Below are 24,594 nucleotides of genomic sequence, written 5' to 3'. Positions count from 1 at the left end.
GAACTTGCTATTTCTCAGGCTTTCTGCCAACTAGCGGGTATCTTCATTTCCTTCCCAAGGAGTTTTATGCTAGGGAAAAGGTGACAGATTTACAGCTCACAATGGAGAGGGAAGCTTTGCTCCTTCCATGTTGGGGATGACTGTAGAGAGATGCCACCCTCTCTTCCCCTAACTTCTCATCCCTTGTACCTGGTGAAGCCTCCAGGGACTTAGTCTTGGTCCTGGGGACAGTAACCTCATATAGCATTTTTCTCCCTATGCAAATCAAAAACTGTTTCAAGGCCTCCTCTCTTGACTGTCTTTCTGCCTACCTCCATTTGCACCCCTCTGGGGTGGGTTTGGTCTGGAGTTGCAAGGGGCTGAATGAACTTCACAGTCCCTTGTAAGGGCTCACTTCAGCTCTTCTGAGTGACTTTGCAGAGGATCAAGCTCTGGTTACAAAACATGGGCCCATCCTTCTTTTGGGGTTGGGAGAATAGGGCTGGGGCTCAACTGGAGGAGGGACAATCGGCCCAGTCCTGTTCAACAGCATCGGCCCCATGGAATGAAGTTCACCGTCTGTACCCCAAGGCCTCTGGGAATCTAAGATAAACATCCAGCGGGAGAAACAGAACACTAGTGATTCTGCCTGGCCTGAAGACAATTGTCCTTGTAGAGGAAGGATGGGTTTTGGGAGTGTAAGAGGGTTGGAGAAGGGCTTTAGTCAGATCTGGAGCATGGCTGTCTCCCATGGAGTGTGAGGCACAGCCGGGCTTGAGGCTGGATGGAAGGTGAGCCAAGGTTTCCCTTGGCAGTCCCCATGCGGTAAGGGATCTGCTGGTGGTGGTGCCTGGCTCTCTTTATCTCCTTGCCTGGATGCCAGCCATGTGCCTGCTCTGGGGACTGAGTTAATGAAGACATGGAGCCCCAGCCTGACAGGCTACACCGGGCCCAGGGACTGCAGCTGGCCAGACAATCAGTCACAGCTGTGGGATTTGTCATGAGGCAGGACTGCATCTCTCGCTAGCAACGGCCAACATGAAAAATGAGGGGTGGTGTGGGGAGCCAGGGGCCAGGGCTCAGTGATGTAAGGACGGTGCATGTGGAATCCAACAACAGCCCGAAGAGCGCTAGCCCCTTTGATCATTGATACCGCCCAGGCTCCTCATTTGTGGATCCCACATCTACAAATGCACCTGCTCACCAAAATTTGTTTGTAACTCCAGAATCAATAGTTGTGGCAGTTTTAGTCATATGTGGCCGTGTGCAGATAACAAAAACGCTACGTGTTCCCACTGAGGTCACACAAGGCAGCATGTAGAGTCCTGCCTTCCCAATTCAGCTTTCATACTGTGAGGTGTCCTTTTCACCATCCACTTAGTGTCATGTTTTCACATTTTTGTGCTTTTTGTCGGTGATTTTGCTGTTAAAATGGCCCCAAGCGTAATGCTCAAGTGCCGCCCAGTGTCACTATGTGTAAGAAGGCTGTGATGTGCGGCACAGAGAAAACATGGATTAAATAAGCTTCACGCAGGTGCGAGTTACAGTGCTGGTTTAATGAGTTTAATGTTAATGAATCAATCATATATATCAAATAAGGTGTCTTTAAATAGAAGCTCACTTAAAACAAGGTTATGTATTGATTGGTTGACAAAATGTGACCAGAGGCTCACAGGAAATAACCCTATAGTTCCTCTAGGACCAACGTCTGAGGGTCTTGTAGATCATGTTCGTGGTGACTTTATGGAATGTAACCGTCATGAATAAGGGGCACTGACTGTGTATGTTGGGCCGTCTCTTCTGCTCCCATTCACAAAGCACGTGTGTCCTGCCCTTTCATTGCTTTCTTCTGGGCCTGGATATTGTGTCTTAACTGTGGGGCCATGGTCCAGTGATACTTCCTGGCTATAAAATGCCTATCTCCTTCCTGGGTCTTCTGCTTTTTTGGGGACAAGACAAGCTTATCTCCCAATGGGAAGAGGGATGGAATGACGATCTTTGTAAGAGATGGTGGGCCTCTTGCCAACTGGAGGCGCACTTCCCAAGCCCTCTGTCTGCAGTTGCTAAAAACCAAAAAGTAACTAGAGTCCAGTGTCCAAAGGCTTCTACCGCATTACAGAGAAGCTTTATGGAGTCGTCTTCTCTACCTTCATGAGCAGAACACACCAAGCACCATTCAACCTTTTCTTAGTGACTGAGGGACATAATTTATGAGGGTGAACTACTGTGCTAGAAGATAAAATCATAGTCTCCTTAATTGTTGAAATATAGGGTTTCACACCCACTTCTCTCAGTCACAGGAGGCTCCAAGACTGCAGTGCTACTCAGCATCTTTGCTGTCTCTCAAGGGCCATGAAGATCTGCAGGGCTGCCAGCCCCTCTGCTAAAGAGCCCTGTGCTGCCGCAGGCCTCTGGGCAGTGCCTTCACAGCTTCCTGCTGGGATTCTATGTGCCTGCTGGCTGTTTCCCGCAGCCTGCGCTGGTTGCTTCTGTGCCTGTCCGCTTGTTCCTCTCACCCTTCCTACTGCAGCTTCTGCTCTTCCCCACCCCACTTCTTGTCTGTCATTTAAAAACATGGGATTCACCCATCACATGGGTTTGGGGAGAGTGCACCACAGAGGTCAGGGATAGAGGTGATGGATTCACATCACTTGGGCTTAACTGTGCATCCAGCATTTTTCACCTGCTGGAATTGAGGTCGTTTTGGCCACTAAGCTTCACTTTCCTTCTCTGTAGAATGGCCGCAGGAATAGCACCAGCTCACAGAGTTGCCATGAGCATTAACTGAGCTAATGTAGTCAATACTCGGAGGAGCAAAGAGCCTGACACAGAGAATGCTAGTGACTGTTAATGCTATCATTGTGACAGTCAATTTCATGGAGCTGTGAGACCTTTTTGAATGCTTCTGGAAGTTTAACCAGAAGTCTGATGAATAAGTGGGTGTTTGACTGCATGGTGGACTACATCTATACCCAGTGAGTGGGTGACTATTCTTTCATCCTGGCTAATCAAGACACTGACTGGAAACTGTTGCCTCTGAGTGGTCAGCCAACAGAAGCCCGATTCCAGCTTTGTCACTGCATGGGGTAGGGGCAAGCAATTCAGAGTGGCCAGCCCTTGACACAGAAGGAGAGGCCTCCTTAAATCAGAAAGGGGAGGTGCTCACCCACACATACCTCTTTGCTTTTCAGGGCAGACCCCTGGCCAAGGAAACCTTGGCAGATGTTCTATCAGTGATTCAGGAGCTGCAAGGAGCAGATGGCAGCTTTTAGAACAGGCCAGGAAAGAGAGGCTGGGGAAGGTCTCCAGGAAAGACCAGCGTACAGACTCAAAGACTCCTAGGTTCTGAGGTTCAATAGCCTTACTCTCCTTGTTCTGAGTCAACCTACATTTCGGAGTATTATTAAACTCCAGGTTTGGGGTGAGGTGTCTAAACACACCCTAGCACATTTAGGCTGAATCAGCCAAGATATGGCCTTTGAAGTGGCTCCTTCTCCAACATCAGCAGCTTCTGTCATTTGACGTCGCTGCTTTGATTCCACCAGGAAGATTACTCCTCTGGGGGGCCGAGAATGACTGTGGGCGGGAGCTCAGCTCAGGGAGCTCAGCTCAGGGAGCTCAGCTCAGGGTCCAGCCCTCATTCTCCACTTCAGGCCCCTGGCAGGGGGTTACTTGCTCAGATTTGGTTCCCAATCTCTAGGAGAAGAAAGTGGAGTTACATTCCTTTAAGTCTTGAGCTGTGGCTTGTGTTGCAGTTCAAGCTCATTCATCGTGGATCTTATGGGAGGCAGTGCCAGAGTGCTGGCTCTGGTTCTGTTACTTACGAGGGAAGCGGCGTTGTATGAGTCACTTAACATCTTTGGGCTTGTGTTCCTTGTCTTTTTTTTTTTTTTTTTTTTGAAATAGAGTTTCACTTTTGTTGCCCAGGCTAGAGTGCAATGGCACGATCTCGGCTCACTGCAACCTCTTCCTCCTGGGTTCAAGCAATCCTTCTGCCTCAGCCTCTCGAATAGCTGGAATTACAGGCATGTGCTACTACATCTGGCTAATTATATATTTTTAGTAGACGGGGTTCCTCCACTTTGGTCAGGCTGGTCTTGAATTCCTGACATCAGGTGATCCGCCTGCTCCAGCCTCCCAAAGTTCTGGGATTACAGGCGTGAGCCACCGTGCCCGGCCGAATTCCTCATCTTTAAGAGGAAAGGCTGGAGAACTTCTAACATTTGATGATTCTGCAACTCCAGTTATTACAGGCACCAGTAAATAATAATCGTTGTAACGACAGCACCATTATCGGGCACTTATTATATGCCACTGTGTTAAGTATTCTGAAAGTGATCTTATTGTATCACCACAGCCACCTAGGCATTGGACTTATCATCTTCACTTTTTCAGTTGGGGAAACTAAGATTTAAAATGGTGAAACCACCCAACGTCATGCACCCAGCAAGGGCAGAGCTGGGATGCCACAATTTCTGCTTTGATTCACGGTGATGAGATTGATTTTTTCAATCCTTTCCTTGAAGATTCACCTGTAAACACAGGGGCATTTTCTTGTGTTTGAACATAAAACTGAACACCTCTCTACTTTCCAGGCAATGAATCAGTGACTTATGTTGTGCTGCTCATCATTGTTATCCCTCATTGGAGGCACTAGTCTCCCGTGTGGCTTCACCTTGGCAAAAGGCATTTTGTCATCAAGGTCTCTATCGGGCCATTCTCCATGGGAGGTGGAAGGGCTGGGAGGAGATCCTTTCCTCCAAGCAGCTCTGAAGGCCAAGCCCACTGCTCTGCACTGCATTAGGGCAGCTGCAGGAGGTGAGAGTAGCCGCTCCCAGTTTATGCACTGGGGGATAGTGGGGAGCAATCTTTCTCTTTACGCCTAAATTTCTGCCAGCATTAACATCTCTAGACATCTAAGAAAGACTCTGCAAAGCAGCTGACTGGTCTCAAGCAGAGTAGAAGCAGATTGCCCCCTCCCCCACGTGACAAAGGCAGCAGAGTGGGTCACCCATGAGCAGGTCACCAGGAGCATTTAGGTGTTAGGCCTTGGCATGGCTGGTGTGGACTTCTGAAGAAGACGGTGGGCTAAGGAAATATCCCACGTATTTCCATGGTGAAAAGGTGGCCATCCTCAGGGCTCCTTGGCCTTCCCACCACATGCTACTCCTACCATAGAGTCTCACTATGTTGTCCAGGCTGCAGTGCAGTGGCGTGAGCAAAGCTGACTGCAGCCTTGAACTCCTGGGCTCAAGCGACCCTCCTGCCTCAGCCTTTTGGGTAGCTGGCACTACAGGTGTGCACTACCACGCCTGGCTACTTCTACCACTTCTAACTTCATCTGAGCAAGGGCTGAAGTTAGGTAGATATGATACTTGCAGCCAATTAGATAAAGTTAGAGGAAAGTGCATCCCATCTCCTTTATTCTTAAATAATCTATGGCTTTAAACAGTTAAGGGTCCTTTCCATTCGGAAAAGGAAACTCGGAGATACGCTGCTCAGTCTATGAATTAAAATGGAAGAGAATTAGATTTTGAGTCTGCCTTTGTTTGATTATGTTTTAAACCAGTCTCTTCTTCCCCAGGCCTGCTCACCAGAGGCCATGAAGGCACAAGGAGAAGTGCCCTTCCTGCCTGGACAGCTGCTTAAGGCTGGGAGGGGCTGGGTGGACCCAGCTTTTGTGGTGAAGCCAGCTCTCCTCCATTGTTCACCACCAAGACCAGAGGCACATCTGATCCTTTACCCAGCCAGGACAAGGACATTCACTTCAAGGCTCCTGTGTTGACCCCTATCCCAGGTTCATCAGAGTCAGAAAAAGAATGCAGCCAGGAATAGCAGAAAGAAGAAATAAAAATAAATGGAAAAATCAAGACCTTTTTCCTTGGTCCTGCTTACCCGCTAAGCACACCGAGAACCAAGTTAAGTACAAAAAATGACCCTATGATGATTAGTGTAACAAAATAGATCCAGGGCCAGTCCCTTCCTACGGCATCATTGACCTGGAAGAATGGAATGATAGTTAGTGAGGCACACTCAGCAACCGAGCACGGCCAGCATCGGTCCCTGGCTCCCGGGACACTGACCCACGCAGCTCCGGGACCCGGGGACCCTCTAGCTGCAAATCAGAGGCCAAACAGCCTACCCAGCCAATGGGTCAGAATTTGTGGTTGAACAGAGACATTTTTGTGGTTTTCCTGGGCCTGTCAGGGTCCCGTCCCTGAGGACCCCAGGCATGGATGGAGTGGAACCTGAGACCTTGCTCGGCTGCGTTGTGGAGAGGACATAGAAACGGTCAGCTTACCCGCTCAACACACCGAGAACCAGATTTAGAACGAAAAAGGATCCAAAGATGACCAGACTGACAAAATACACCCAGGGTAACTCATAGCCCATAGCGTCCTGCATCTGGAAAGACGAAGGAAAGTTAGGAAAGAAGAAGCAGAACTGGGTTATAGCAAAGAGGCAGGCAGAGTTGTGAGCAGATCTGGAGGAGATAGATGGCGCTGAATGTGGGCTTTGTTCATGTGCCCCAGGATATCCGTGTTACCCGGGGCATCACCCATGTTCAAAGGATCTCCTGTGACCGAAGGGGACCTCGGCCAGCTCTGCCTCAAGAGGAATCACTCTGTCTCTCTGTTGTGTTATTTTCTGGAAAACAAATACTTCTCCAATGTTTTCTATTCACTTGTCTGAGAAAATGGGTCACCTCAAAAAATACTTTCTTCAGCATGGGATGTTTAGCTCACTTGGGTTTGCATGGACATTAAGCCTTTGGTTGCACCTGAAGGCTCCTGACCTTCGTGTATGAAGTGCGCAGCTCCTGCTTACAGGCCTGGAGAACTGAAACCTTAGAGGATGTGTGAGGAAAGATAACCTTCCTCAAGGGCTTGCCACCTGGACCCTAGGCCAAGCCCAGAAGTTAGAGGCTAAACCCCAGTGCTTCACATATACCGCGGGCCACTGGTGGGGAGAGGTAATCATTTTGGTTTATGCATTCAGAGAAAGGTCCTGTGACTGCAGCCACAGCTTAGATGGAAATGGTCCTTGACATGGAAACTGACGGTAACTACTGAATGGTGGAGAATGCCCTGAAAAGTCACAAACCCCTATGGCAGTCGGAGGCAGTGGTGCCCAGAGCTGGCTCCTGGCTGTTGTGGGGAGCTCACTGTTGCACATCTCTTCCCAGCTTCGTGTTCAGTGACCACACTGGTAGCTTGAAACTAACCATGGTGGAAATATTTACACCACAGAGATAGGCAAACAATATATATCAGCCTCCTCTACCTGTTGCTCCTAAGAAGCTATGACTAAACATTTATCAGCCTCACCACTGGCTGGAGGGTGGATGTGAAGATAAATTGAACAGCTGTTTATCTGCAATTTATCTTCACATCCACCCTCCAGCCAGTGGTGAGGAAACTTATTCTGATTTAGTTTCTCAAATCTATCTCTTCTGATGCTTTCTGACTAAACTGGGTTAAATTCTACCTTTTTAAAAATGAGCCCAACTTTGTCCTTGTGAAATTAGATCATAGAAACCTAAACTTCCAAAGCACACAAGCATCCTGAATGATTCACATCAATGAATCTCAGAGTGTGGTCCACGGACTAACAGCCTCATTTCTGATCCTGTTCAGAAATGCATCTACCTAGACCTCACCCTGACACTGTGGGGGAGGCCCAGCAACCCATGTTTTCACAGGCCTTACAGGTGATTCTGACGCACGCTTGAGCACCCCTGATTGCACTGTTCTTGCCACAGCTCCCAAGTTCAAATGTAGCAAGACAAGTGTTGTGGCTCGCCAGGTACCTCTGCAAGGTTGCACAGCAGTGATCCTCAGAGTGTGGTCCCAGGGCCACCAGCATCAGAAACCTTTGGCAGAGTTGTTAACAAAGCAGATTCCTGCCCCATTCCCCCAACATCTCAGGGTGGTCCACAGTCTGCATATTAACCTCCCCAGGTGATTCTGGGTATCTCAAGTTTGATAACAATCTCACAATTCCCACCCAGGGGCCTCAAAGGAGTTCAGGCAGCTAGGATATTAATGCCCTCAGCCCTTGGGCTTCATAGCTTCAGCAGCCTCATGCATTTGCCTAAGTAGGCTGGATAAACATGATGTTCTCTGCTTGCCAGAAATAAAAGACTGAGAAGTACTGAGAGGTCTGGCTAGTCTGACTGGTTTGAAGTGTTACATCCCAATATGTTCTTTACAGATTCATTGATATATATCTGATATTACTAAATTTTGGGTAGGAAAATTCACCCAATATAGTCATTGCGAATAGTGCAAATATCGTGTCTGAGGAGGTAAGATTCATGAGGAGGTAAGATTCCCAATGTGTGTCCACTTGGCCATGCCATAGTGAAATTCAATTGAACATGGGTTTACTGAGCACATCCATTTTCCTGTGTCTGCTCTGCTTTCCCAGAGCACTTCCCATTTGATAACTGTATTGTTACCTATTTATTACACTTATTATTTGCTAATTGACTTCCATGCTAGAATGTGAGCTCACCAAGGACCCTCCTGGGCTGTGGGCTGGATTTTTAGAGGTTCAAGATGGGGAACAGCAGGTGAGGGCAGGAGGCAGGAGAACAGATGAGAGATGGAGAGGGTGAGGCCAGGGTGGTCCTCAGAACCCCACCATCTGGGTGAGCAGTGCTCGGCTGCCACAGAAGGCGATTCTCTGGTCTGCCTGGCTCTGGTCTGAAAGGAAAGTTCTCCTTTCATTTCCCTCTTACTTTTTCCTCTGTATTCTGGGCCACCTACTTTGGGGGGCTGGCTGAGTAGAGAACACATAAAGCTGGGTGGCTCTGAAGTAGGGCGATGCCTGGAGTCATGAAATTGATGTCCTAAAGCAGCTGAAATGGAGCTATTAAGAAGACAAAGAATAAAGTCAGATTTTTTTTTTTTAATGGCCCAGATTGCCGATACCCTTATTTAGAGGTGAAATAAAGGACAGGTCTTCTAGAACTATTAAGTCATGTTCCTTAGTTCATTGTCTGTAGCCTTGAGGGTATCCAGGCCTAGGAACTGGCAGGACGGCCCCTGCCTTGGCTGAAACAGCCTCACTGCAAAGGGAGAGGGCATTGAATGAAAACTCCCAGAGACCCTTCAGAAACCAGCATCTAATTCCTTGAAGGGAACCCAGACTCAAACCCTCAAGTCCACCTTTTATCTTTCCTCAAAAAGATAAATAGGGGAATAAGCTTCCCTAGCCCGTCTCCTCAAGGCCACTCTCCAGCCCAGCAGCCTTCCATGGGTTTTCAAGCTGTGTGTACCTTTCCCGTAAGGTTTTTGGCACAGGCACTGTGGATCCAAAAAGACTGAATAGTTTCAGCAAATGTGGAGAAAGAGGCTGACACCTGCCATCAAAAGGCAGGAGGTGCAAATCTGTGAAAGCCACGGTGCTTTACACGGAGTGTCACTGGGGGACGGGATCTGCTGCTGCCAGTGAACGCGTCAGCTCAGGGCAACAGCCCCATCAACCTGCGGCTTTCATAGCCTATGTCACCTTGCTTGCTGGAACACGGGCAGGTGGCTGCCCTACTGGAGCACCGAGTGAGCAGGAAGCTGCAGAACAGGTTCCGATCGGCTCCTCCCCACCCCTGCCCCTGCTTATTGTGTGCTGAAAACCCAGGAGTGTCTCAGAGCCCAGGTAAAAGCTTAGTTTACATGGAGGAAGAAAACAACAAGCTCCGAGCACCAAGGCGAGCCAACAAAAGAAGTTCCTCCCCATATTTAAAAATCCATGAAATCAGACGGACTTATGCACTGACATCATGTGTGAGGTTGGGATCTCTCTTAGAGTGGCGACCCCCAATCTGAAGACCTGTGCAGAGGACAGCTGGCTCACAGCCATAGCAATGTCAAGAGAATCTAAAACCCAGGTCTCTGCAGCCTCCCAAACTGAGACAAAGTTTGCTCTCCCCAGGCAGAAAGCCTTCTCTCCTGGTCCAGCAAAGCCCCACTTAGCCCTGGAGTGCTCTGTGCCCCTCAGGGCTGTCCTGCTCCCACAGAGGGCACTGCCCCGAATGGCTCAGCTGCGTTCCTCCACACAGCCCACACCTCTTTCGTTAGACCTGAACTGCCTGGGTAGGCCTTATTCTTCTCTGTGCTCCCACACCCCTTGTCCCGGGAAACAGCAAATGCTCAAGAAATGTTTGATAAATTAAATTATAGAATCATAAGGACTCATCTAATGCCAACAAAATAAATACAGTGAAACCTAATAAATAAATAAATAAAGAATGGCTTTGAAAGATGCTGACTCTCTTCCTCGATATGCTTCTGAACAGCCAGTTTACTGTTTAGATCAGGGATTCTCTGTTTTAGGCAACAGGTGCACTGAGTGGATGGCACGGAAGCAGGTGAAAAGTCAGGCACCACCCATCCTGAGCAGGTCCTAACATGGCCTCTACTCCGATGCCTGAGAAAGGGCCCTGGGGGCTGCTTCTAGGATACTCGAGGGTTTCTCTGCTCCTCACTTAGAATGACTCTTAGGTCATCAGCAGAATTCAGCTCTACCTTTTATGAAGCCTTCAGCAACTCTATATTCTGTAGTGAAAGAAGGTGGCTTTGTGAAGATACAGTAGAAAAAAATAGGGTAAAACACCCAAATTCAACCTGCTTGGATGCAAAAGGCCTTTGTCATAAACAAGGGATATTTCAGCAGCACAAAGACCAGATTAATAGCTGTCTTGTGTGTGTGTGTGTGTGTGTGTGTGTGTGTGTGTGTAAATTTAGGAGGAATACCTTCTCTGCACATCCAGACACGTAGTGGGATGGCAAGATGAAGAGCGGAGCTGACAAGTGACTTATGAAAAGTTAACTCAGTAGACTTTTGTTCGAAGGGTCTCCTGTTGGCCAAACCAAAACATCAAATCCCAGATACTAGAGAAGACACTATTTGTGACTCTAAGAATCTTTCTTTTACATGATTTCTCATTATTTTTTATAAGCTTATTTTTAAGCTTAATTTTTAACTTTAAAAAACATCAGTAGAAGAACTGATCATGGAGAAATAAATGCAGGGGCAATGGGTGGTGTCAGGAAGAGGGCAGCCCCAAGAGGATGGGAAGGGACATGGGTTCTGGATAGCACAGGCCAGAGGCTCTTTACTGTGGCTCACAATGCGCAATGTTCTTGGGGATCCCAGAAGGGCATGGGGTGGACAGAAGTCAACAGAATGCTCCTGATGAAGCATCAAGATTATTCAGACATCAAGATTCCTAAAGAGCTAGAAACAGTTCTCTAGTGTGACGCCTAGCCTAGCTGCTGCCCCTCTCCCACCATTCCCACCTGTAACCTTCTGCATGAGCCCCAAACCCCAGATCAGTGGCCATGTCATTGTGTTTCCTATGAGGAGGGGGCTTGTCTCAAGTGCTGAATACAAAGTCAGCACTGAAAACATGTTTAATTGATGGTTATTTCTGTCACCTGGTTGTGATTGCCCGCAATGTGTAAAGAGGTCACGCTCAGAGTTTCAAAGCAATTTGAATTCTCAGAGCATGCCTATGAATCCTACAGACAAGGTCCTAAAAAGGAGGTTGACTCAGCAACCTCTTCCATCTTTGAGAAGGCACATGTGTAGACCATGGGAGACAAGCCAGCTTGAATTACATGCAAAAGAGTAGGGATGTTTAGATTTTTGAGAAAAACAGACAAACAAAAACAAAAAAACACGTGTAAGTAAGAATGGAAACCAATGATAACATTACACGCTAGGTTCTTCCCTCCTTGGTGCTTCACCGCTTCTGAGGAAGGCCAGTGCTTTTTATCTGATCCCACTCCTCACACCTACTCATCTGTTTTTAAGAGGCTTGGACATTCTGAGAAGAAATGATGAGCCTTTGGCTTAAGAAGTAATTTCCTAAGGAAACCACATCCCAAACCCGAGTTTTGTTTAGTTTCCAAATGCCTGGTGCCCGCCCTTCCTTACTATGTCATCTGCACACTCCTCAAACAGGATATTAGGTAGAAGAAATGTTTTCAGCAAATTGCTCGGCTTGTTGGGGCCTCAACGCAATGCATGGCCAATGGCTTTCATAGCTGAAGCAATGCTCAGGTGTTATTTGATCAAGTCTGATTTTATTTTTAGTCCACTCTTCAAAATCGTAACAATGGAATGCAATAATGGGTGTTAGGGGAAAAGAGAAAGAGACTCCGTAACACCCACAACAGGAAGCAAGCACTGCCCTCTGCTAGGTGCCCTCCCGTGTCCCTTCTATCTCAGGCCATCTCAAGCGGCTGACCAATCGCTTCTTTGATGCTTTAGTGACCTATTCTTTTCCAGCTGTTTGGTGATTTAGAATGAATGCCGCTCTGGGGTTTCTGTGCATTACTATACTTGAAAATCTTGGTTGCTCCTTCTCAAGTCCTTTAGACTTGCCCTTTGTGCTTGAAGGACAATTCATTTTTCTGAGTTAAAGACCTTACTTCCCCTTCCTCCCCATGGAAACTATCTCCCTAGATGAATTCAAAGCCAGCAGCATCATACCAGCACCATGAGGTTCAATAGGTTACATCTGCAGCGTTTTCAAACTCTGGCCTGGAAATCAGAATCACCTGGAGAGCTTTTTCAAAATGCAGATCGTGGGGCTCCAACTTCAGAGCTTCTAATTCAATGGCCTGGAGGGAGGTTTGGGTATTTTTATATTTACAAAGCTTTATGTTTGATGCTAAAACATTCTGTGATTTGAGAGTCTGTGCTTTAGAGATACTGGCCTAGAGGCTAAGGAGGAGGGATGCTGGAGAGAAAGGAAGAGGGAGAGGGAGGAAGAAGGAAGAAACGGCCATAGAAAGGTCAAAGCAATTAGAGAAATTGAAAGCAGGAGCACTGGGCTAGGAAGGGCTTCTATCATGAATACCCAGGTTTCAATTTTAGGTGTGTGTATGTGCACGTGTGTGGATACACACATGCAGGCGTGCACACACAAACAGATGCACACACACACACACGGACGTTTTGGGAAGGTGCTGGGAAAATCAGAGAGAGGCATGTCCCATGCGCCTGGGATTGTTTCTTCACCTCTGACACTCTTTCCATTCCCAGCCTGAGCTCTATCACACGCACCCCAGGGGAGAAGGCACAACACAGCTGCTGAAAATTGGTGGCTGCAGTTGTTGCTGCTTCTGCTTCCCCGCTCCGGCTGTCATTATGACAGTATTTCTTTGGGTCACATCTGGCTGGTGGGGCATCAATGACTTGTAGTGGGGGAGAAGAAGGGAGTGGTGAAGGAAGAACACAAAAATACATCAGCAAAGGAAATCATATCTATTCCTGCCCTCCACCCACCCTCCTCTGCCACCTGCCCTCCGTTTGATGCCATGGAAGGCATGGATCTGAAGCTTATGGGATGAGGCCCCAAAGCACGGTCCCACACAATCATTTATTCTATGGCCTGTAGGCAGAAACTGCCTGTTGGCTGAAGGATGTTTCCTTCCGTGGCTGGTCAGAGGGACCCACACGAGGAAGAAAGACCAGTTAGGGCCAATTGGGAATTTGGTCTGCTTTGCTAAACAAAATACAGGTATTGATCGACTTACCACCTACGCAACTTACGACCATTCGACTTTACGACCACAATCGCTGGCCATGACTGCTCCGCGTCTGGCAGTGCAAACGTTGCCCAGCTGGGCATATGACAGTGCGGACCAGCTTCTGGCAGCACTACCATCTCCGCATGCACCATTTCAACTGTACATATAGCCTACTCAACTTACGACCAAATCGTGTTACGACCGGTCCGCGGTCCTGACCGTGGTCATAAGTCGAGCACTAGCTGTAAATTTGCCTAAGTGTAATAAGTTCATCTCCTCTCTGTCTTACAAATTATTCAAAACCAAGTTCTTATTGATCATGAACCTGAGAAATGTTTTCCAATATTTCATTTGAGTATGAGGCAGAGGGGATGTGACTTTTGTCACAACACGGCAGCTTTGCCATGGCACGGGTCCGGCCACATTGCCATAATTCGATTTAGAATTGAGTTGACTGAGCTACTTGGACTGGACTGGATCTTGTTTATGACTAAAGCCTCAGAGCCTAGGAGCACCCCTGGCATGCAAGGACACTCAGGAAATATTTGCTGGGTACAAGGTCCTTGGGCAAGTTTCAAATCATCACTTACAGAGAGAGGTACACATGTCAGAGCAACACTGGGTTTTGGCACGTTGTCCATCACATAAAAACTCAGAAAGAGGGTTTTTGAATCAATAGGACATCGAGCTTTTAAAGAAATCATATGATAGAATACTGTGCACCACATATCTGTACAGTTACAAAACTCTTCCTTTCAATTCAGGAAGAAGTCAGCGCCTCTCCTGGCATGGTTTCCTTTTGATCTGGCAGCTCTGCTCAATGGGAAGCATTCGCTCCCCATTCACTCTTCCCTGCTTTGGTTTGTAGACTTGTTTCCTGAGCAGGCTCTTAGATTGTTTTCACGATGGCCAAATAAATTTGCCTATTTGCAAAACTCTGAAGGAGATGGTATTTTTAAGACTGGCAGCATGCTTTATTCGCCCAAATTCTGGAGGACAACACTGGATTCTGGCAAGTAATTTCTCATGCTGAAGTTGGAGACACTCTGAAGAATATATTTTCTGGAGTTTTTCCTAATAATGGACTTTGCCAGAATGGAGACAGCTCAAATACGGAGTGTGGATTTGCCTGCGGGGTAGGCAGCTTAAAAATCTGGCACTTTAGAGGCTCGAAGCCTGGCAAAGTTGTGTTGGCTACTGGATAATAAAAGGGGCAACTTTAAGGTAAATGAAGATTTACTATTGATTGGGTGGCTCTCGAGAAGTGGTATTTCTATTTTTAATGCACGTGGGGCTTAAAACCTAGATGAGGGGTGGATAGGTGCAGCAAACCACCATGGCACATGTACACCTATGTAACAAACCTGCACGTTCTGCACATTTGTCCTAGAACTCAAAGTAAAATAAACATTTTAAAAAGTGTATTTCTAAATAGGCATCACATGACCAGCAGCCTGTTTTGGCAATAGTGAAAATGCTGCCAATGCATTTGTGTGGTGGTCTATTCTAAATATTAAAATAGAAAGTAAAAATTGAACAGCATGTCACAATGCTACATAATTCAATAAAAATGGTTTCTTTATATAATTTCTTTTCAGAAGACCAGGACTGACTTTTTCTCTTCACCCTAAGAATTCATAATTCTGCCTTCTAGCTCCCTTTTGAGGAAAGGGGCAAGAAAAGGATGAGGGCAGAAGGCTCTCCGTATGGGAGGAGGAGTTGAACGGAACACTTGTGCCAGCTTGGCCAGCTCATCCATGCCTGCACACCAGGGTTTTGCACTGTGGTGGGATGCACTGAAAAATAACCTTTCCCTAAGGCTGGCAGGTAGGGGAGGGGACTTGTTAGGGTGAAAAGCTCACGCCTTGTTTCTCAGGCAAGACCTAGAAGAAATCGAAGAAGTTCTTCATCAACCATTCTATCAAGATGTGTATGTGACCCCTAGACCATAGGGAGGAGGGGAAAGGGAGGTGTCAGGGAAGGGCTCATGGCCTCTGTGCCCCTGCCCTCTGACTGCCCACTTGCTACGTACCCAGTACAGCACGTCCGTCCAGCCCTCCATGGTGATGCACTGGAACACTGTGAGCATGGCGAAGGCAAAGTTGTCAAAGTTGGTGATGCCGTGCTTGGGCCCATCCCAGCCGGGCCTGCATACCGTGCCATTCTGACACTGCCGCCCATGTCCTGTTTCCAGCGCACAAGGGGAAGGGTCATCTTCTGCTGGAACATCTCAAATGGCCAGAGGAAGACAGGAGACAGGAGCAACAGAGAGGGAGAGAGGTGGGCAGAGAAAGAAGTCAGAGAGAAAAGTGACAGGATGAGGTTGATGGGATGGGCAAAGCAACCACGACAACAACAGTGCAAGACACGTTTACATCGGGTCCCCTAGATGTGGAGTAAGCATGATAAGAAAGTGGACATTCCGTTTAGGCTGTCACTAATTTAGAAGGTCAGTCCTTTCCACTCACTGTTGTAAAAGCTGTATTTTAATCTCAGTAATTGATTTCAAAGACAGTAGGGCCACTCTGTTGCAATATGCCAGCATCATAATCAAATGGCCAATCAAAAAACAATGATGATGCCACCACTGCAAGTGGAAGCTGACCCAGAAAGTGATAGGAAGTCCATATTTTCTTTTCTTTCTTTCTTTTTTTTTTTTTTTGGTAGTAGAATTCTATAGACATTTACTGGAATACCAGGATTTCGCATAAGGACAGTATCAATCCAATGGCTACTTCACATAGATAGCCAACCAATCCCATCCAACAGTGCTTTCTAACTATATGGCTCCATTACACAGTAGAGGATACATTGCCGGGGATGCAAGTCACTTTACAATAAAGCCTAATACAGGTGAAAGGTGGAAAATAGACTGACTACAGGGGAGAGGGATGACCTGCAGCCATTTTCATTACAGCCTAGGAGGACACACTACTGACTGTCATGCATGTCATGTGGGACCTCACAGCTCTGCCCTTTGCTCTCCAGCATGAATACCTTTCAGAAGAGAAGAATCATGTTCTGACCTCTAATTAAGACAGAGCGGCGGTGAGTGACAGGGAGCATGCTTCTTCAGTACGGACGGGGTTTTGTCAGGAAATAGTAGAACACAGCGTCTGTGGCTAAAGGCAGCAGTTGGACTAATGCCACGTGCTGGAAATAGCTCCCAGCAAATTAATGAATGAAGATGTGATTTATATTTTGAGTGTGGAGATATTTGGTAAATTTAAACAAGACCTGACTGATCTAAGAAATTCCATTATGGGAAAACACTGAGAAAGTCTTGGCTCTGGCTATGGAAGGTAATGGTGTGGAATTTACAAAAGTCTGTGCAATCAAAGACATTGTTCTGTCTTTAGACAAAGTAATGACAAAAACAGACGGAAGAGGCCTCAGTTCCAGCAAACAAATGATTGCCTCTAACAATGAAAATAGGCTCCCAGAGAGAGAGAATTTGCTTATAGTTCTTCATGTAGAGACAACAGATTACCCAGGATTGTTTTCTTGTTTTATATATATCAAAACAACCACACGTGTGATTACTTTGCCTATAGCACATAGGCTCTGCATTGAAGATGACTGGTCAGCTGGCTGATTCTCAGTTGGTGGCTTTAAATTTGAAGCTGTTCACTCCCAGGAGGAAGACAGGAAGAGAAATATGAATCCTTAAGTAAGAGATAATTCTTAGGAGAATAGAGTCTGCTTGAAAACATGTGCCCAACTGTGTCTTCCCAGCAGCAGGGGCAGGTCCTCCTCCTCATCCTCCTCTTCATTGTCACCATTGCCTTCGTGGTCATCTTTGCAGCCTCCTCCTCCTCCTTCTTGTTCTCTGTCAATTCCACTTCCTCTTCCTTCTCCTCTGTCATTTCCTCCTCCTCCTCCTCCTCCTTCCTCTCCTCTCCTCTCTTTCTCTCCCACTGACCCCATTGGTTTCATAGACTTAAAATTTATATGCCTCAGAATTCATCAATGTAAACGTACAGCTTAATTATTTTTAGTAAATTTACATAGTCAAGCAGCCATCACTACAATCCATTTAAAACATGCCCACCACTCCCTGAAACCCCCCGCACCTATTTGCAGTCAATCCTTGCTCCCATGACCAGCCCCCGGCAACCTGATCTGCTTTCTGTCTCCATTGCTTTGCCTCCTCTAAAAATTTCATATAAATGGAATCACACACTATGAGGCTTTTTATGTCCATCTTCTTTCACTTAGCATAATGTTTTGAGTTTCATCCGTGCTGTTGCATATATCAGTAGGCTCTGTTCCTCTTTATCGCTGAGCAGTGTGTTTTCATTGTATGTTTATCCATTCACTAGCTGATGGACGTTTGGACTGTTTCCAGGTTTGGGCTATTATGAATAATGCTGCTTCCTGGAGGATTCTTGGGCCGGTGCTTAAAGTTGTGTGTGAGTCCTGTGTTTGTTGATCAAGGTGCAAAGGTCTGCACTGCTGGTCCCTGAACTGTCAGAGAGACACTGTTCATGCCATTTCCTCATTTCAAGGGCCAGCTCCCAGGAGGGTTCCATGAATGCAGCTGAAATAAGCAGTCCTCTAATTACAACTTTTTGTGACTTTCAGAAATGGGAAATCTTTAGAGATTTGGGTGTGATGCTACAAAAAAAGGGGAGACTAAAATGTAAACCCTAAGCCTAAATAAGACACGAAAAAGTGGGTAATAAGCACCTAAACATTTGAGAGCTGAGAGACCAGAAAACCATGAGCCAAGTGGATCATTAATTCTGTTGGGTTCTCACCCATTCTAGATATAGCTTTCTAGAGAGACGTGTTCAGTCACTGTGATAAAAGTGCTGGAATGATGGGAGAGATGGCACAAAGAGAGAGGGTGAAAAAGTAAAGGAGAGGCTTGCATCTTTTTCTCATGTTTTGTTTTTTTAGCAGAATAAAGATGCAGTTAACCTTGACATTGGGACTGCCCATCTGACAGCATTCCCTGCACTCCCAATTCCTGAAACATCACAAAGAGGGAAAGGAGAAAGCTGCCAAAGGGAGTTCTGAGTGTCCTCAAGGCAGGAAAACATCTCTGGGGATTTTATTAATGTCTGTGAAAAAGAAAATGGCACTAAGGGGAAGTGATCTCACTAACGAGAGAACGGGATGAGATTCAGACACATTATCTAAAGGCTCTAGTGCCGTTCTGCTATTTAAAATCTGATTTGAACAATAATAAAAAAGATTTGAGAACAATTAAGAAGATGGTCTGGTAAAAATAGGTATCTATAAAAAGCATTAAAGCGAACACTTGAAAAAATGTGAACACACACAAATTAGCAGGTCCTAGCCACACACACTCTAGGGTGAGGAGAAATTTGCTCAAACGTAAAAATGTGTTGGTTTTCTTTTGCAGAGTCATGAAGTCCCAGGGAGGAAAGTGGGAACATAAGGTTGGAGAAACAAACAAAGCGATGCTGGCTCTACATTTTAAAACAGAAATGAAGAGAGGTAGAGTCATTCTGGGAAGCCTAAATTAAGTTTTTGGTAAAATAATGGAGGTGAAGATTAGGAGAGATTTTAGAAACACAGTAACAACAAAAACATGAAATCTTGGGAGAGCTCCAGTTAGTGATTCCAAGGAGAAATCACTAACGACAAAAATCAATTACTTTTTTGAAACTCAACTTTAAGGAGTGAATAGAATGAAGATGATTTCATTTCTAGGTTTTAGCCAACCAATTCTGTGCCAGTCTCGGGGGTAATTACTGTGCTTGGGAAGCTATTCAGAGTGACCTGGCTCAGCGCACCATCAAACAGATGGGACGACCAGAAACAAAAGGTGTCGGCATATGGTGATGTGTCTGTTGAGGAGCTCAGAAGGCGCCTTGCAGATGTCTCAGGGATTAGGGAAACTGCCTCTTCTGAGACCATCTTCACCAGGGACTGTTCTCTGGAAGGGCAGCCGTGAGGCAGAACATGGTTCACCCGGATAATTCCAGAGCTATCTTTGTGGATTTTATTGGAAACACGCCTCAAAACATAATGTATTTTGAAATCTAGAGATACATAAAATTCATAGTTTGTGAAATAATGATCAGACCATAAAAATAATTTGATGTAAATCTCATCAAAAATTACAACAAAGGCTCACAAAGTAGTTTTGTGTAATCTAAATTTTCAGAAAATACGGTAATTCAATCAATCCAAAACCTGAAAGTTTTTTAAAAAAGAAAGAAAAAATTTAAACCACCCATTCCAAAGTTTATGTGAAGCTCTCCAAAACACTTAGGGGTTGATTTGAAAGCCTACAAGTATTTGGTCTTCTACTCCACAGCTGCATGGATATGTCCGGATTCTTGCACATTTTCTCTCCATGTCTGCACTGGTGACTATGTGGATGGACAAGGGCTCAATGGCAGCAGCATTGTGCTGTGCTGGGAGTGACAGAGTGGGTCCTGGCTTGTGATCAGATGGCAGGTTTGGGAACGAAGGGAAGGCAAGCTTCTGATTGCAGAGGTTGAGAGGACAGGCTTCCGCAGCTGTGTCCTGGGCCCCGCTTCCCAGCAGGGAGTCTGGCTCAGGTGAATGAGTGAGGCCACCTTCTCATGGAGCCTGGCAGGGCCCCTCTCTCTGGAGCACTTCTGTCATTGTCCTCTGACACCTTGGCCCCTATGACTCATGGCCATTTTCGTGACAGAAGCCTACTTCTCTTCTGAACTTGCAGACAAAGATAAACTCAACACATAAACAATCTGATGAGTCTCTTGGTCAGAGCAATTTCTCAGGCACTTTTCCTGGTTTACTATCAAGGGTGGACAACGTGATCCTAAACTGGCTGTTCCAATTGGGGAGGCCAAGTCTTGTCTTTGTCCTAAACACAGGGGAGGCCATGATAGGTTCAGTACTTGAGGTGACCTCTTCACTGGGCCCTGAGACTATGGCCTTGAGGATGGCTCCCTCTTTGTGTCATGCTTTCTTTGTCTACCATGCCTGTCATTTTCAGAGTATCCAGGGTCACTGAGGCCTGGTAGCAAAGCCCAGGACTTCCAACCAATATTCAAGGCCCTTGCAGGATCCCACCACAGTCAGAAAACACACTTGGGCTGCTTTCCCATTAGGATGATGGAAATCACCTGCATTTTGGAGCTGCCCTCCTTAGCTCTGTGGTACACAGACATCTGATTGCACAGTGGGGCTGCTGTCTTCAGCTCGATGGCTGAATTCCACCATTTTGCTCTCCCACATTTTGTTGCTGAGGGCGTCACCATCATTCACTGCTGAACTGATGGGGAATCTTTGAGACTACACATGTTTGTGACTTTCTGAGGAGTCTGGGTCAAATGGGTCATTGATAATTTTAATACAACTGCATCAGCTTTAGACATACCACAGTCAGCTCTTACGGAGTCTTAAAATGAGCTCTCACAGAGCCGCACAATTCATATAAATTTATTGGTTCTGAGCTAGCTACAAATCAACCTGAATAAAAGGAAGGATTTTAATTAAAAAGGAAAATATTATTCACATACGGGTTGCATTTCTTGAAGCAAGGCTGAAAAATCTCAGAATTTTAGCTACACACAAGACCTGCTTTTTCCAATTTAACAAGGATTCTATTTTTGAAAACATGATAGTTTATTTTATACAATTATGACCCAAGTAATTTGGAAATTCTCTCTAGAGTGAAAAAAGTCTCCTGTTAAACAGACTTCCATCAAAAAAGTGAAAACATTTGTGTGATTCTGTGTCTAAAGGAGTATGTTTTGTGTATGTGGTTTTTTGTTTTGTTTTGTTTTTAGGACTGTAGCGATGTGGAAATAAACTAGAAACCTCACAAAAACACAGTTAATCCATCCAGTCAAACCAGATGATACATAGAAAATAATCTACTTTGGTTTCTGCTACAAATTTCACTCCCTCTTGTTTGGAAGCTATCGCTCCTCACCCCAGCGAAGCCATCGCTCCTCACCCCGGCGAAGCCAGAGGGGTCCCATTTAACTGAATGCCGGCACTGAGTGGGAATAAGGTGTGGGGTCGATGGAGAAAATTAGGTATCCTTTACTGTTCCCAGCAGATGATGCTCCCCTTTCTCCACCAAGATGCCAAAATCTAAGATGATGGATCTTGCTGTATGAAAAAACATCCTATACATTTAACACAGCTAGCCCCTTTGGGGAGGGGGATATTTTTTCAACAAGTTCTTTGTGTTAAGCTGCTTTATATGTCTGTTTAAAAACCTTGTCAATTTCTGTTTAAATGTTTCTTTAAAAGGCCAAGCTGTGATGTTAGTAGCTTTAGTGGCAGCTTGCAGCATATCCTGCAAGCCAAAACTCCAGTGCCATGCAGGGAAGTACCTAATGAGCCAGCATTGCTGTTAAATATATTGATTTATAGAAGAACTGTGAAGTGGGAAGGCTCAAAAAGAAAGGGACTGGGAGTCATGGGGTGGAGTTAAGCCTTCTCCTGGAGGGAAGGAAGTTTGGCTGCTGGCAAAGGGAGTGATTCCCACCTGCCCTCCTCTCCCACCTGGGATAGGGGCACTGGGGCATCAGCTGTGAATGGAGAAGCAGAAACAATAATTACAGAGAGGCCAGAATCAGCACCACGAAGGTAGAAGGATCTCAGAGTGGTACTGGAAGAGCCTGCTGCTTAGGGCTGAGCAGCTCCCTGAAAGGGCTCCCAATGGCCAGCCACACTGAAGTGCCCAAGAAGCAGAGACCAGCATCCCCAGCTCAGCTCTGATTCCTAAAACACTCAGGGTTGGCTTGAAAAGTGGCAGATTGACAAAAGATAGGTTCTAAATTATTCAAATGTTTCTCAAATTGTGTCGCTTATTGAAAAATGCTGAATGTAGTTTGCATTAGGCTGGTTTAACAGAGATTAAAACAAAAACTGGAACTGAGAAAAAAAGGATATGGGTCTCTGCCTCTCACTTACCCAGGCCCAGCAGGTGTGTGAGCGGAGGGGGCCTTCCCTGGGCTCTGTTGGTCACATTGGTGTAGCTCGCAATGGGAATGGTGCTGGGATCGATAGAAGGCAGGGCCTCGGGAGCGTGGCTGCCTGCCCCTCTTACCTGCTATGCCCTCCTGGTTGTAGCAGGTCTTGTGCATCTTCCCCATGAAGAGCTCCAGGCCGATGATGGCGTAGATGATGATGACAAACAGCACAAGCAGGGCGATGTGCAGCAGGGGAACCATGGCCTTGATGATAGAATTCAGAACCACCTGGAGACCTGCGGGGACAGAGTCACTCACTAAAACCCAGCACCACCGTGGGTGCCGTGCTGACACGATCTCATGAAATCTTCCTACAACTCTGCAAGGGAGGATGTGCCAGCCTTTGTTGTTTAGATGAGAAGACAGAGGCTCAGAGCCACACGCCAAGGACTGACGGTGCAGGGGTCTAAATCCAGGTTGGTCTCACTCCAAATCTGTCTTGGAGACTCATCCAAAGCAAAGGACTGGCAGCTGCTGTACTTCCAAGGGAAGAACATGTTGTTTTCATCCATAACTATCAAATTGTGTAATACCCCATCTTAGAGACAACTGAGCATCTTTTTCTCTTAGAGCAGAATCTCAGGACAGTGAGAGCTCAGGTGGACTCAAGACGGCCATGCAGGGACTCATTTATCCTCCAGGTTTTCCCCATGGTGGGACTGGAAGAAGTTCCGGAGCTGCATGGTGGCGATGGTTGCACAACAGTGTGAATAGACTTAGTGCCATTGAGCCGTACACTTGAAAATTGTTAAAACGATTAATTTTGTTTTGTTCTTCGTACCACAAGAAAAGAAACTCTAAAACACACCCAGATCCTTCGGTAAAAAAGAGTAAAGGAAGAGCCTGGCTGGGCACATGGGTGCTGGTGGTGAGGTCTGGGGCTTGCACTGTGGTCTATGGGGAGAAGGCCCCCCCCCCTTACTAAGCTCGGTTACATCAGAAATAACACACTAGGGATGCAGCTCATTTAAACAGACACTGCAAATCATTTGCAAATGGCAAGAAGGTGGTTACCAACAAGTCACCCCCAGATAACACCAAGCCCTGAGAAAGTCGCGTGTGAGATTCCTGCCCAGGCAAGTGCAGTGAGTCTTCACAAGCCAGGTGAGAAGGCGGAGGCAGCTCCTCCTTCCCTCCAGCAGAGCCAGTGGTGCAGAAAGTCACCGAGTCCCTCCGCTGACACACACAGGACAGGCCACCCCCCTCCTAGTTACACCACACAGGTCACTTTTTGTGTCTTTATCTTCTACGTGTAGGGCGTCTCACCCTCACATTTTTACATTGCCCTTGCCCCTGGGCAGACAAAGGCTGGTCACCCCCTCCCCAAACCCCAAGACCGTTGTTGGTGCTTTTCATTCTGGCGGTGTGATTCTCACAAGGCTGATTAGAACAATTCTCCCCAGCTATTAAGCCAAGCTGAAAAGATTAAAAAAAAAAAAAGAAGAGAAAAGCTGGAATGATTTTACCTGTGAATTAATGAGAGTGCTTGCAGTCTCCCATTAGAACAAGATGTTTTCAGATGGAAATGATTCCATTAATTAGGAAGTCGTACACACATTAGTGTTAGAGTACGCAGAAAAGAAAGTTGAGAACTGAACTGCAAAGCGACTTTCAGGGCATCTGCTGGGGGTGGGGTGGGGGATGTGTTCCAAGCGCTCCTGGAGGTTGGGGGAACCCCAAATCTGGGCTACCCAGGCGTGAGGGGCATCTCAGCAGGCCTGAGTCCCACAGCTTCCCATGGCAAGAGAATGGCGGGTATGGGACATAAAGGGACACTCACTGGGAGGTTTCCCTCCAGGCCGCAGCTGGAGGGCTGCTCAGCAAGCTGCCTCAGGCCTGCTGGAACCTTCCTCTGCTCTTAGGATGAAGACCAAGATCCTGACTGTGCCCTAAAGGGCCCTGTAGGGTCTGGCTCCACTCACCTCTCCACCCACTGCCTCTCCCCAACCCACTCCAGTAAAACAGATCTTCTTTTAGAGAGTCAAATAAGCTTCTGTTCCTGTCACCACAGGGCCACCACACATGCTGTTCCCTTCACCCTGGAATGCTTTTCCCCACTTTCCTCCTACTTATCCTTCACTCTCGGCCCAAGTATCTCTTTCCCCAGGGATCATCGT

At 46.6% G+C, this 24,594-nt stretch overlaps 1 protein-coding gene across 50 annotated transcripts in view; it reads right to left on the bottom strand.

Annotated features, from left to right (window-relative positions):
* Positions 1-24,594, bottom strand: part of CACNA1C (calcium voltage-gated channel subunit alpha1 C) — a 703,883-nt gene that overhangs the window by 178,319 nt on the left and 500,970 nt on the right. For 24 of the 50 annotated variants that reach the window (XM_032254239.1, XM_032254246.1, XM_032254245.1 and 21 more), the window contains exons 6-8: positions 22,555-22,713; positions 15,556-15,752; positions 6,281-6,384 (exon numbers count right to left, since the gene is read on the bottom strand). In XM_032254239.1, coding sequence (XP_032110130.1) covers positions 6,281-6,384; positions 15,556-15,752; positions 22,555-22,713 — 460 coding nt within the window. Of the gene's footprint in view, positions 1-5,874; positions 5,979-6,280; positions 6,385-15,555; positions 15,753-22,554; positions 22,714-24,594 lie in introns of all 50 variants that reach the window. The other 26 variants (XM_032254241.1, XM_032254292.1, XM_032254261.1 and 23 more) reach the window with 4 other exon arrangements.

The sequence above is a fragment of the Sapajus apella genome, unplaced genomic scaffold (genome assembly GCF_009761245.1).
Source record: "Sapajus apella isolate SASKATOON/1434 unplaced genomic scaffold, GSC_monkey_1.0 scaffold86, whole genome shotgun sequence".
NCBI classification, from domain to species: domain Eukaryota; kingdom Metazoa; phylum Chordata; class Mammalia; order Primates; family Cebidae; genus Sapajus; species Sapajus apella.
The sequence above is the reverse complement of the archived record's forward strand: the minus strand, read 5'-3'. Positions and strand labels throughout refer to the sequence as shown.